The 12,248-nt window shown below is 49.0% G+C and overlaps 1 protein-coding gene across 1 annotated transcript in view; it reads left to right on the top strand.

The window, feature by feature from the left end:
• Positions 1-3,110: 3,110 nt before the first annotated feature.
• Positions 3,111-12,248, top strand: part of LOC107969937 (uncharacterized) — a 38,934-nt gene continuing 29,796 nt past the window's right edge. The window contains exons 1-4 of the mRNA XM_063802497.1: positions 3,111-3,246; positions 8,204-8,289; positions 9,267-9,409; positions 10,359-10,460. Coding sequence (XP_063658567.1) covers positions 9,329-9,409; positions 10,359-10,460 — 183 coding nt within the window. The 5' untranslated portion in view covers positions 3,111-3,246; positions 8,204-8,289; positions 9,267-9,328. The remainder of the gene's footprint in view (positions 3,247-8,203; positions 8,290-9,266; positions 9,410-10,358; positions 10,461-12,248) is intronic.

The raw sequence follows: 12,248 nt of genomic DNA, 5'->3' as shown, positions 1-12,248 counted from the left end.
GAGTCCCAGGTGGAGCAGAATCGGCCATGAGAATAAGCTTGGTTCCAAGGTCTTTCTGCTGTTATGTCTGTAATTACTAAACTTTTTTCATATAATTGCATTTTCCAAACATATGAGGATTACAAAAAATAATATAACAGGTAAACAGAAGTGCCATTTTGCTTCCATGGCTCTGGCCTCCTAAGGGGCAGGAAAGCAGGTGACCTCATTCCTGGTATTAAAATGGCATGGCTGGAGTTCAGGTGGGTTGATGGGAAGTTGTGCATCCTATAGCACCCTGGAATGGCTGAAATTAAGTATTTTATATGGCAAAATTGACTCATGGAGCAGAAATAGCCTGCTCATATGGACATGGAAGCAAGATGTCCTTCAGGCCCCCAAACCTCTTCTGAGCCTCTTCGCCTGCAGATAGCTGGGCAGGCGTGTCTGACCATCCCATGTGGCCAGGGTCCATCTTCAGCAGTTGTGGATTGAGGCCTTTGTCCTTGTCTGTGCTGATTTGAGAGGTACTGGAGAAAGGCTGTGGTGTCTTGGTCTTCGTCTCCAGTGTTAGCCACTGCAATGGCAGGGGGACGAGGCGGTGGGCTGAGAGCATGGACAGTGCAAAGGCAGTCATGGCTGATTGCTAGAGGGAAAGATGAAGGAGACATTAACTCTTCTCCTGAAGCCCAAATCAGAACAGATATTTTTCAGGTGTTGAGCATGTATGTGCCCCACCTGGGTACTGGGCAGCATTTCTGATTGAACACTGCCGCAGTGCTTGATGCAGGTTTACGTGAGCCCCAGTTTCACGAGGGGTTCCCCTCTCCTCCCTTCCTCGGATGTCTCATGTCTCCATCTGCACTCTTAGTGGCCTGGTCTTTCTCTCAGACAATTCCAGGCTGGTTCCCCTGCTTTGCTACCCCCTACAACCTCTCCCACACCATTGCCCAGCTCCCAAGAGCTCATTGTGGCTGAGGAAAGGGGGTGCCTTGACACGGAGTTCCCTTCACATGAGGGTCCCCAGACACTTCTCCTGGAAGTGCTCCACCAGGACCCCTGCCACATGCGCCTCTTGGTGCAGGGAGGAGAGGGGAGCAGGTTGTGTCTGATGTGGGTGTGTCTGTGTGCAATGGCTGCTTGTATCCTTCTGTGTTGTGTACCTGCTCAGCAAACTGAGTCCTGTGGCCAAGAATGATCCTGGGCAAAACTGAACACATTTAACCCAAGTTTGATTTCAACTCAACACTTTCCCATTGTGCCTCCTTCTCATCCCAAATGTGCCAAATACTTCTAATCTTAGTATTCATTCTTTGCTTTGTCTGTCAGGTCCTGTTCTCTACGAGTGAATATCCTAATGACCATAATAAAGCCAGTTCCCTTTTTGGGGACTGACATTTGTTGAGAACTCCCCCTATGAATGCTGTCTTGCTGCAAAACTTCACCTCTGGATAAAGTGGCTGTGCTCCTTCTGGGTGTTTGCATCAGGGCTGATGAGGCACAGCTGAGAATGCACCGCACAGCTGACTACGCTGCTGAGCATATCTCATTACTAAATGCACATCCCTTTCAAGGATGCCAGGCCGGTAGGGCTGCATTGCAACTTTGATGGACACTGGGGATTAATGCCTGTGTGTCCTTGTTCTATTAAAAAGTTTGAAGTTTGCTGGGTGCGGTGGCTCACGCCTGTAATCCCAGCACTTCGGGAGGCCAAGGCGGGCAGATTACGAGGTCAGGAGATCGAGACCATCTTGACCAACATGGTGAAACCCCATTTCTACTAAAATACAAAAAAGTAGCCAGGCGTGGTGGTGGGTGGCTGTAGTCCCAGCTACTCGGGAGGCTGAGGCAGAAGAATGGCTTGAACCTGGGAGGAGGAGGTTGCAGTTAGCCGAGATGGTGCCACTGCAGTCCAGCCTGGCAACACAGCAAGACTCTGTCTCAAAAAAAAAAAAAAAAAAAAAAAAGTTTTAAGTTTGATTCTATGAGTTACTGGTATAATGATAAATATATTAATATCATATAGTTCAATTTTTTTTCTCCTGACTTTGAAATTGACACTCTTTTGTGGGCCTGTAAGTTTCCTGGCCCTGGTCACTGTGCCCACCCTGCCCATGGCTAAGGGGTCCTAGCAGCAAGCCTGTATGTGGCTGGCCCCTATACTCTCCCACTCTGCCAGAGATTTTTTCCCAAAGGAATCTCCCTGCACGGAGGGTAGAGCTCGAGATCTCCATGTCCCGGGGTGGCTCCGAGGTCACCACTGCCCAGCATGTCTCTGGCTGCTGACAGGACTCTGTGCTTTCTTAACTCCTTAATGGAGTTCCTGGAGTTGGAGGGAAGCGCTTCCCACCAGAAACCCACTTGTGTCGGTTTTTCTTCTATTTGAAACAAATGATCAAAGTGATAGCGTTTTCTATGTTACATATCTGTCTCTGGTCACTTAAAAACAAAACAGAGCAGGGTGTCCCCTGACAGCCCAGGAGAAGAACAGGAAGGCAGCCCTGGGGTAACCTGTCACGGTTCAGATCATGACCTCCAGCATCGGCCACGGCTGGGTGACATCGTCACTCCCCAGGGGACAGGCAATCCCCTCCTCACCCCACAGCTCAGACCCCAGGATCGGCCCCAATCCCTGTGCCCTGAGCTCTTTCTACTTCCCCTTTCCATCCCAGGCTTGTCCCCAGCCAGCTCCGAAGGAGGCCGGCCCTGGGGGACAGGGAGGAGTCCAGCCTGGGACCCGGCCTGAGCTGGGAGGAGGCGCTCGTCCTGCCTCGGCCCCTGTGATGAGTCCCCTCTTACCCGGCAGGTGGTGACTCCCCTATCTGCGGCCGACCCCGAGTCCCCACCGCTCTGTCCTTCTCCAGGGCCTGGCGCAGAAGCACCCTTTGTCCCTGGGTGGCCTGATCCTGCTGACCACGGGTCACCTCCCTGACCACGAATACTCTGCCAACTGCCCCCGAGTGACCAAGGCAGCTCAGTCTAGAGTCTAGAGGCCTGAGTACCCAGGATGACCTAATAGTCCCGACTATTAGGACCCCGGGACTGGGGCTTTGTCAGTTTAATGGATTCCACCTCTAGGAATCAACTGCCGCGAGATTCTAATTGGCTGAGCTGCGTGTCCACGTGACCGATTGAACCGCCCACCTGGGTCTTCCAGCTGCCTATCAAACGCACAGCCCGGTAGGGCCCTGGGGAGGAACAGCCAAGAGGGAGGCCGGGCCAGGGGCTGGCGGCTTCCTCCGCGAGCTCTGCCATTTCTGGCCTCAGGTACCCATCGAGTTCTTGCAGTGCCCTGCAGTCTTCAGAGTCAGATCTGTCTCTGGAAGTTTCTTGATGTGAGACCCACAGATGGGCTCCATAGAGACCACTGAGTTCCTGAAAGCGTATTCATCTTTGTGTAAGGAGAGGTCATAGTACTTACCTAGCTCTCGAAAATGACTATCTTAGAATTCAAAGATATTAGGAGTCACTTCTCCACAGAGACCCTCCAGAAGGTCAGGATGGTCCCAGAATAAAACTCACTAAATCCCATTTCACTCTTGCTCCTAGAAGCCCAAGGTATCATGGAGGCACCTTGGCGGGATGCCAAGGACTGAGCTGGGGGTGAGGTTGTCAGAGAGGAGGGTCGAGGCCCTGGGTGCCCTCTGAGTTCCAACTGGGGCTCTGAGTCCTTCACTCAGTTGTCCCTTGAAGAGCAGTTGCCATATGCAAGGCGCACTGGTGTAAGGTGGAAGTCTCCCTTTTTTACTTCTGGTCTAGGACACCCAGAACAGTGGAGAATTCCTGCCTCAGCTCAGCACCAAAGGCCCACATTTTTACCTGAGATTCCTGGCACCTGCCACTTGGAGCTGGAAGGGGCTGTGCACCTGAGTGTATACAGGGACATTGGAGTCTGTGGACATTCACACCCGGACACGGTTTATGCCACAATGTGTTCATGTCCCTGGTGACTGTGTGTTGATCATTGAGAACACGTGGTGTCTGCACACGAAGGTGGAGCCACTGGCTGCCTGCGACCCTCCTTACCGGAAAGCTCCACCTGGCTTTGTGCTGCATGCTGACTGTGATCATTTATGTGCCAGGAAGGGCAGATGCAGGATGATCCATAACAACTAGGTCCTCTGAAAACACTCAGCCCTGGAGAATCTCACCAGGTGACCAGGCAGAAGCCCCACATGAGAACCCCTCCCATGCGGGTCACTGGTGCTGATGGCCATGGTACTGATGACCCACTGGTGCTGACGGCCACTGGTGCTGATGGTCACTGGTGCTGATGGCCACTGGTGCTGACGGTCACTGGTGCTGACGACCACTGGTGTTGATAGCCACTGTTGCTGTTCTTACCATGTGCTGTCATCCTGGCTGCACATGAGACTTATTGGTAGTTTCATCAAAGTTACTGCCTCTTGGACCTCACTTCCCCAGCTCTTGCTACTGTTTTGTGGGGCTGAGTGAATATCAGCAGTTTTAAAGCCCTCAGATTATTGTGATGAGCAGCTAGCTGTCTGCCCCAATCCTTCATTCTTCTAGCAGCCACCTCCTAACCACTTGCCACCTCTCTCACCCAAGCACCTATAGCCACTATGCTGACCAGCTGTCCTGTTGCCCAGGGATGAGGGAGGTTCCTTGGAAACACCAGCTCAGTTCTGGGAAATCGGGACCCACACTCTAACCTGGCCTTCCAGTTTCCTACCAAGGATGGAGCTTTCAATCTAGCTCACAAGTTCTTTGCTTTAACTCCCCATAGTGAGGGCAGAAAGCATGACTGGAAATTGTGATGTCCAACTCCATAGAGGCTCCTTTGCTACATGGCATTTATCCTTGATGCCAGGTTCTTTTGGCTAAGCTGTGGGGCACAGGTAGGCTGCAGCCCATGGCAGCTGTGCTGCCTAAATAGCTCTCCAGTAGTTGAAGTGCAATAAATTTATCCAAGTCCTTCTCATGTTACCTTCAGCATTTAGTGTTATGGAGGAGGTTTTCTTCCCCGGTGTAGACATGTGCTTCAGAAGAGGCCCAGGGGTTTCCTGGAGTGATTTAGCAGAATGGCTGCACTTCCTTGGGGTTTGGAGCTCCTGAGACCCTGAGCACACAGGGATGAGTCATGCCCTATGCTGCCATCTACAAAACTGTGATTGCAATAGTTATTTATTTTTATTTTTTTTGAGACAGGGTCTCACTCTGTTAACCACGCTGGAGTGTAGTGATGTGATTTTGGCTCAGTGCAGCCTCAACTTCCTCGGCTCAAGCTATCCTCCCACCTCAGCCTCCTGAGTAGCTGGGACCACAGAGGTGCACCACCATGCTTGAGTGATTTTTATATATATAGATATTTTTGTAGAGACGCCATGAAGGGGCCATAACCCAGGTGATTCTGTGCAATACTGCATATTCCACAACAGGCTGCATTCCCCTGAAGGAACTAGGTCCAGATTGCGGAAGGGTCTTGAAGTCTCAAACAGTCTGAGCAGAGCAGTTCCCAGAACCCAGAGCTCCTGATGGCGGGCTCCTGTGCCAGCCACATTAACTCTCCATTCCCTTCTTCCCTCAGTCCCTAACAACCAGCATTCTACTTTTTGTCTTTATTTTGACTAAGTACGTAGATTCCATATAAGTGGAATCATATGGTATTTTTCTTTTTGTGACTGGCTTATTTCACTTAGCATAATATCTTCAAGTTTTAGCATAGCATATTACAGAATTTCTAAGGTGAGTAATATCCCATTGTATAGATACACCACATTTTGCTTATCCATTCATCCACTGATGGATAATTCGATTTTTCCATGTTTTAGCTATTGCTATGAACAAAAGTATACAAATATCTCTTTGAAACCCTGCTTTCAATTCTTTTGAGTATATACCCAGAAGTATAATTACTAGCTTATATGGTAATTCTATTTTTAATGTTTTAAGGAACCACTATACTGCTTTCCTCCACAGTTATGCCATTTTACATTCCCACAAACAGTGCACAAAGGTTCCAATTTCTCCATATCCTCACAAGATGTGTTATTTTCTGTGTGTGTGTGTGTGCGCGTGCGCTTTTTTTTTTAAAGTAGCCATCCTAATGAGTGTGAAGTGGTATCTTGCTATAGTTTTGATTAGCATTTCCCTAATGATTAGTGATGCAGAGCATCTTTCCAAATGCTTATTGGCCATTTGTATACCTTCTTTGGAGAAAGGTCTACAAAAGTCCTTCGCTCATTTTCGAATCAGGTTTTTTGTTGTTGTTGAGTTTGCGATGCTGGCTTTTTTGTATATTTCTTGATTTGGTGCTGGTTACACAAGTGAGTTGAGGTTGTGAAAATTTTTCAAGGGCCAGGCGCAGTGGCTCATGCCTGTAATTCCAGCACTTTGGGAGGCCAAGGTGGGTGGATTACCTGAAATCAGGAGTTTGAGACCAGCCTGGCCAACATGGTAAAGCAACATCTCTACTAAAAATACAAAAAATTAGCCAGGTGTGGTGGCAGGCACCTGTAATCCCAGTTACTCGGGAGGCTGAGGCAAGGGGATCGTTTGAACCCAGGAGGCAGAGGTTGCAATGAGCCAAGAACGCACCAGTGCACTCCAGCCTGGGCAACAAGAGCAAAACTCTGTCTCAAAAAAAAAAAAAAAAAAAAAAAGGAAAAGAAAAGAAAAGAAAATTTATCAAGATGTACCCTTATGACATTTGCACGTTTTTCTGTGTGTGTGTGTATACTATTACATGTAATACACATATACGATACTTCAATAAAAGTTAAATTAATACATTAAAAAATAAGAAATGGGAGGGAGGGAGGGAGAGAGAAATTGAGGGAAAGAGGGAGGAAACACCAGGCAGAAGCTGTATCCTCTTGAGCTAACCTTAGAAGTCAGCTAGAATCACTCCCACCACACTTCACTGCTTGGAGAAGCCACAAGCTTCCATCCAGATTGATGGGGAGGGAAACTAGACCCCACCTTTCAGGAAGAGGGATGTTAATCACATTGCAAGAAGAGCAGGTGGCATGGAATAAATGTATAGATGTGTCCATCTTGGGAAAATACGATCTGTCCCGGCAGTGTAGGGGAGGTGGAAAGTGGTGGTGCGGTAGCTAAAAGTGCAGGCTCTCTCAGGCCCCAGCCCGAGACAGCCCAATTCAGTCTGTCTGCAGGGAAGCCGTGGGAATCTCTACTTTCACAGGATGGGGCTGACATGCAAATGCAGTGGGTGACCCTTTAGAATTACTGCCACATGAATTGAGGGTTTGAATTCTAGAGTTAGAGGAATTCTCTTGGACAAGTCCATTAACTTTTATTACTCTCAGCTTCCTCAGCCACAAAACTGGCATCACGGTTCCTACACCATAGGTGTATCATAAGGATTGAAATAGCATTCTTAACGGGCTTAGTGGAGTGCCTTGCATGTAGAAAGTGCTCCACAGATGGTATTATTATTGTTATCACTGTTTTCAAATTATGGGAATAGACATACCTGAAAAATTAGAGCACTGACAGCCCATTCTGGAGTTCTCAGGACACCAAGTCTCCATCAGACTCTGCCTTCGCATCTGGAGGCCAGCTGGAAGGCCAAACTGCTTTGGCGACAGGGAGAGGATGGCATGGCTGTCAGTGGGTCTTGAGACTGAGAAGGTGCAGGGCTTGCTTATGGACCCCACAGTTGGAATGTGGAAGTGTCAGGTAAAGCCCAGGGATCCTGGGACCCCGACTTGTGTTCCACTGCTGGTCTCCTTCCCTCAAGTGCCCAGCTGGCCTCAAGTTTCCTCTCGTTGAGTGAGGCTTGTTGCCAGCTTCCTCACTCACCCTGGGGAAGCAGAAAGTCTCAAAATGCAGGCAGGCACTGTGGGCAGGAAGGGCATCTCCTGTCACAGTGGGTGGTGCCTACATAGGCATAGGGGACTCCTGCGGGAACCACAGTATCGGGAGAGCTGGTGCCTTGTCACCAGTGGAAAGAAACATTTACTTATAGAAGCTATGCAAACATACCTTTCATCACACCACTCTCCAGCTCCCTAACCCTCAATGGCTCCCCTGTGCCTTAAGAAAATCTAACTGTGGACCTCATAAGACAAAAATATACCTAAGCCCTCCAACCCAGGGAAAATAAACCAAGTACTCTCCTTTAAGCACATCCCAAGCCCTCCTGTCTTTGTTCCCAGCTTCTCCCTACAGTCCTTCTTGCTCAGATCTTATTGTCATTGTCATTGCAATGACAGTAAGTTCCTTTCTCTCTTCTTTCCAGCCTCTACCGGCCACTGTGGCTCCAGAGTGAACTCCTCACATCTTCCTCTGAATTCATCTAGAGTAACTCTGTAGCAGTCATCAACAGTAGGTCCCATTTCATCAGTAGGAAAAGCCTGTTTTTGTCTCCCTTTGAAGACTTTTCTGTCAGTCTGCCTTAGATTTTTCTAATTCCCTGCAGCTCCTGTTCAAAAACTGTTTCCCCCAATTGACTCATACAGTGCCCAAATTGTACACAAGCCAATGCAGATTTCAGAAATCCTATTGTCACAGGATCCTCTGGGTGTCGCTTCACCAGCTGGAAACCTCACGGCTGGCAGCGCCTCTACTTGAATATTGCTCACGCCCACTGGGTTCATTCCACCCATTCAGCCTGGCAGGCTGTGCCCAGCTTGCACTACCAGCCCAGATCCCATGCCTGCCGAGGGCAAGCCAGATGCAGAAAGGTGAAGGGTGTGTGAGTGAGCAAGTGCAGAGCGTGGCCACTGCACACAGCCAGGCACGCCAACTGCCGCAGCAGGGCGGGCAGCTCCAGGCACCGGCATAGGCACTGGCTCCATGCAAGGCTGCGGCTGGACCAGGCATACTACAAGCGGCTTCTCCTGCAGTTGCCAGCATCTGGATGAAGGGAATGTGCTGGCTCCTGAAAACCTGGAGATGCCAGCAACTGCAGATCCTCTACAGGTTGGGGGTGCATGTTACAGCTCTCTCATTCCCGCCACCCGCAGCGTGACAGCATGGCAAACAGTGGTGGGAGGCAATGTGTTTCAGCCCATTTGTGTTACAGCTTGTCCAATCCCATCACCCCAACTCCAGCCCACAGCTCCTGGGCTGGCCTGCCCCGCCACTGCTTCCTGTCACATGGGGCAGCCGCCCAGCGCTGGTGGAGGGCAGGAGGGCTATAGTGTTACAGCTCTGGCTTGGGAATTCTGAGGTCTGGGTCCCCAGAAGGGTCACCACTCTTCACTCCCACAGTTTGGTGAACAGGGAAGCATATCACGACCTGCAGCTCAGTGAGCTGGCCAGGAAAGTGTTACAGCCCTTTTTGTGCCCCCTGTTCGCAGGTCCTGAGTTGTTATTGCAAGTCCAGGAAGAATGAGGTTACTCAGGCAACTGGAGGGTGAGGATGGAGAAGAGCTTTATTGAGCAACAGAACAGCTCTCAGCAGAGAGGAGACCCAAAGTGGGTAGCTCCTACCTGCAGGAAGGTAATCCCAATGTGTGTCTGAGTCCTGCTGAGTCTAGGGGTTTTTATAGCTGCAGAATGGAGGAAGTGCATGCTGATTGGTCCATGAGTGGGAGGAAGTGCATGCTGATTGATCCAAGGGTAGGTCCAAAAAACCAGTCACCATCAACTGGCTGAAAGGCATCAAGGAAGTTCTTACTCCCCAGTCACGGACTCCACCTGGAACTGGCAGCTTGGCCTCCAGGCTTCAGGCCATCCCTGGTTTGAAGGTTGGGCCTCACCAGGGACCCACCCCTTCCCACCTAGGTACCTGTCTGCCTCCTGCCACCATCACTATTGTTAAATCTCAGGGTGGAAGGCATGAGGGGTGGGCAATGGGAAGTGTAAATTTGTGAATTATCACTTTGGCTAAGTGAATAACTTAGTTTACAGTAATCTGTGATCCTATTTTATGATATCAAGTGTTTTGAACCTTTGATATTAGACAAACTTTTCAAAATCAAAGCTTCAAGTTCTAAATTTAGTCTTTTTGACCTTAAACTAACCTTTTAGATATTAATGTCCCTGAAAGTCCAAGAGAAACGTATTGGGTTTATTTGGTATGTTAAAATCCTAGAGAAAGCCTTGTCAAATATGAAACAGTGTTTGCCTTTCCTTGGATTATATTTTATGGGTGTTATTAATATGTCTTCCAAAATTGTATGAGATACATATAATTCTGTGTCTTAATGCATGTTATTAGTAATAATTGTAATTATTACGTTAAATTTTTTTCTGTTACAGAAATAATCAAATTTTCTTGCCAATTGTGTCTTTAACCATGGCTGATCTAAGACTGTTGTCATCCACAGACAATTATTGTTTTACTTTTTGATTCTTCTCAAAAAGAGGTTCATAATCAGCTGTAGACCAAAATTTGCTTCTATATGGAAATTCATGGAAAAGACTCTGACAAGTATTCTTAAATACAGGTTTCTGAAGGGGGCCAAGATGGCCCAATAGGAACAGCTCCAGTCTGCAGCTCCCAGAAAGACCAACGCAGAAGGCAGGTGATTTCTGCATTTCCAACTGAGGTACCCAGTTCATCTCACTGGGACTGGTTAGGCAGTGGGTCCAACCCACAGAGGGCGAGCAGAAGCAGGGTGGGGTGTCACTTCGCCCAGGAAGTGCAAGGAGCTGGGGGACCTCCCTCCTCAAGCCAAGGGAAGCCATGAGGGACTGTGCTAGCTGGCCAGGTTACTACGCTTTTCCCACGGTTTTTATAATCTGCAGATCAGGAGACTCCTTCGTGTGCCTACACCAATAGGGCCTGGGATTTCAAGCAGAAAACCCAAGTGGCTGTTTGGGCAGACACCAAGCTAGCTGCAGGAGTTTGTTTTTCCTATCCCAGTGGCACCTGGAACCCCAGCAAGACAGAACTGTCCACTGCTCTGGAAAGGGGGCTGAAGCCAGGGAGCCATGTGGTCTCGCTCAGTGGGTCCCACTCCCACGGAGCCCAGCAAGCTAAGAACCACTGGCTTGAAATTCTCGCTCCCAGCACAGCAGTCTGAGGTTGACCTGGGACAACTGAGCTTGCTGTGGGGAGGGGCATCTGCCATCACTGAGGCTTTAGTAGGCGGTTTTCCCCTGACAGTGCTAAGGAGGCTGGGAGGTCTGGGCTGGTTGCAGCAAAGCAGCTGTGGCCAGACTGCTTCTCTAGATTCCTCCTCACTAGGTAGGGCATCTCAGGAGGAAAGGTAACAACCCCAGTCAGGGGCTTACAGACAAAACCTCCATCTCCCTGGGACAGAGCACCTGAGGGAATGGGCAGCTGTGGGTGCAGCTTCAGCGGATTTAATCGTTCCTGCCTGCCAGCTCTGAGGAGAGCAGCTGATCCTGATGAGAGGGATTCTCCCAGCACAGTGCACCAGCTCTGCTAGGGGACAGACTGCCTCCTCAAGTGGGTCCCTGACCCCCGTGCCTACTGACTGAGAGAGACCTCCCAACAGGGGTTGACAGACACCTCATACAGAAGAGCTACAGCCGGCATCAGGCTGGTGCCCCTGTGGGACAAAGCTTCCAGAGGAAGGAGCAGGCAGCTATCTTTGCTGTTCTGCAGCCTCCACTGGTGATACCCAGGCAAACAGGGTCTGGAGTGGACCTCTAGCAAACTGCAGCAGACCTGCAGAAGAGGGGCCTGATTGTTAGAAGAAAAACTAACAAACAGAAAGCAACAACATCAACATCAACATAAAGGGACCCCCACATAAAAACCCCATCAAAAGGTCATCAGTCTCAAAGATCAAAGGTAGATAAATCTAGAAAGATGAGGAAAAACCAGCGCAAAAATGCTGAAAATTCCAAAAGTCACAATGCCTCTTATCCTTCAAATGATTGCAAATCCTGTCCAGCAGGGGCACAAAACTGGACGGAGAATGAGATTGATGAATTGACAGAAGCAGGCTTCAGAAGGTGGGTAATAACAAACCCCTCAGAGCTAAAGCAGCATGTCCTAACCAATGCAAGGAAGCTAAGAACCTTGGCAAACGGAACTGCTAAGTAGAATAACCACGTTAGAGAGGAACATTAATGACCTGATGGAGCTGAAAAACACGGCATGAGAACTTTGTGAAGCATACACAATTATCAATAGCCGAATAGATTAAGCAGAAGAAAGGATATCAGAGACCAAAGATCAACTTACTGAAATAAGGCATAAAGACATGATTAGAGAAAAAGGAATGAAAAGAAACAAAGCCTCCAAGAAATATAGTACTATGTGAAAAGACCAAACCTACGATTGATTGGATTTCCTGAAAGTGACAGGGAGAATGGAACCAAGTTGGAAAACACACTTCAGGATATTATCCAGGAGAACTTCC

This window comes from Pan troglodytes, chromosome 21 (assembly GCF_028858775.2).
Source record: "Pan troglodytes isolate AG18354 chromosome 21, NHGRI_mPanTro3-v2.0_pri, whole genome shotgun sequence".
NCBI lineage: Eukaryota > Metazoa > Chordata > Mammalia > Primates > Hominidae > Pan > Pan troglodytes.
This window is presented reverse-complemented; position numbering and strand designations above follow the sequence as displayed.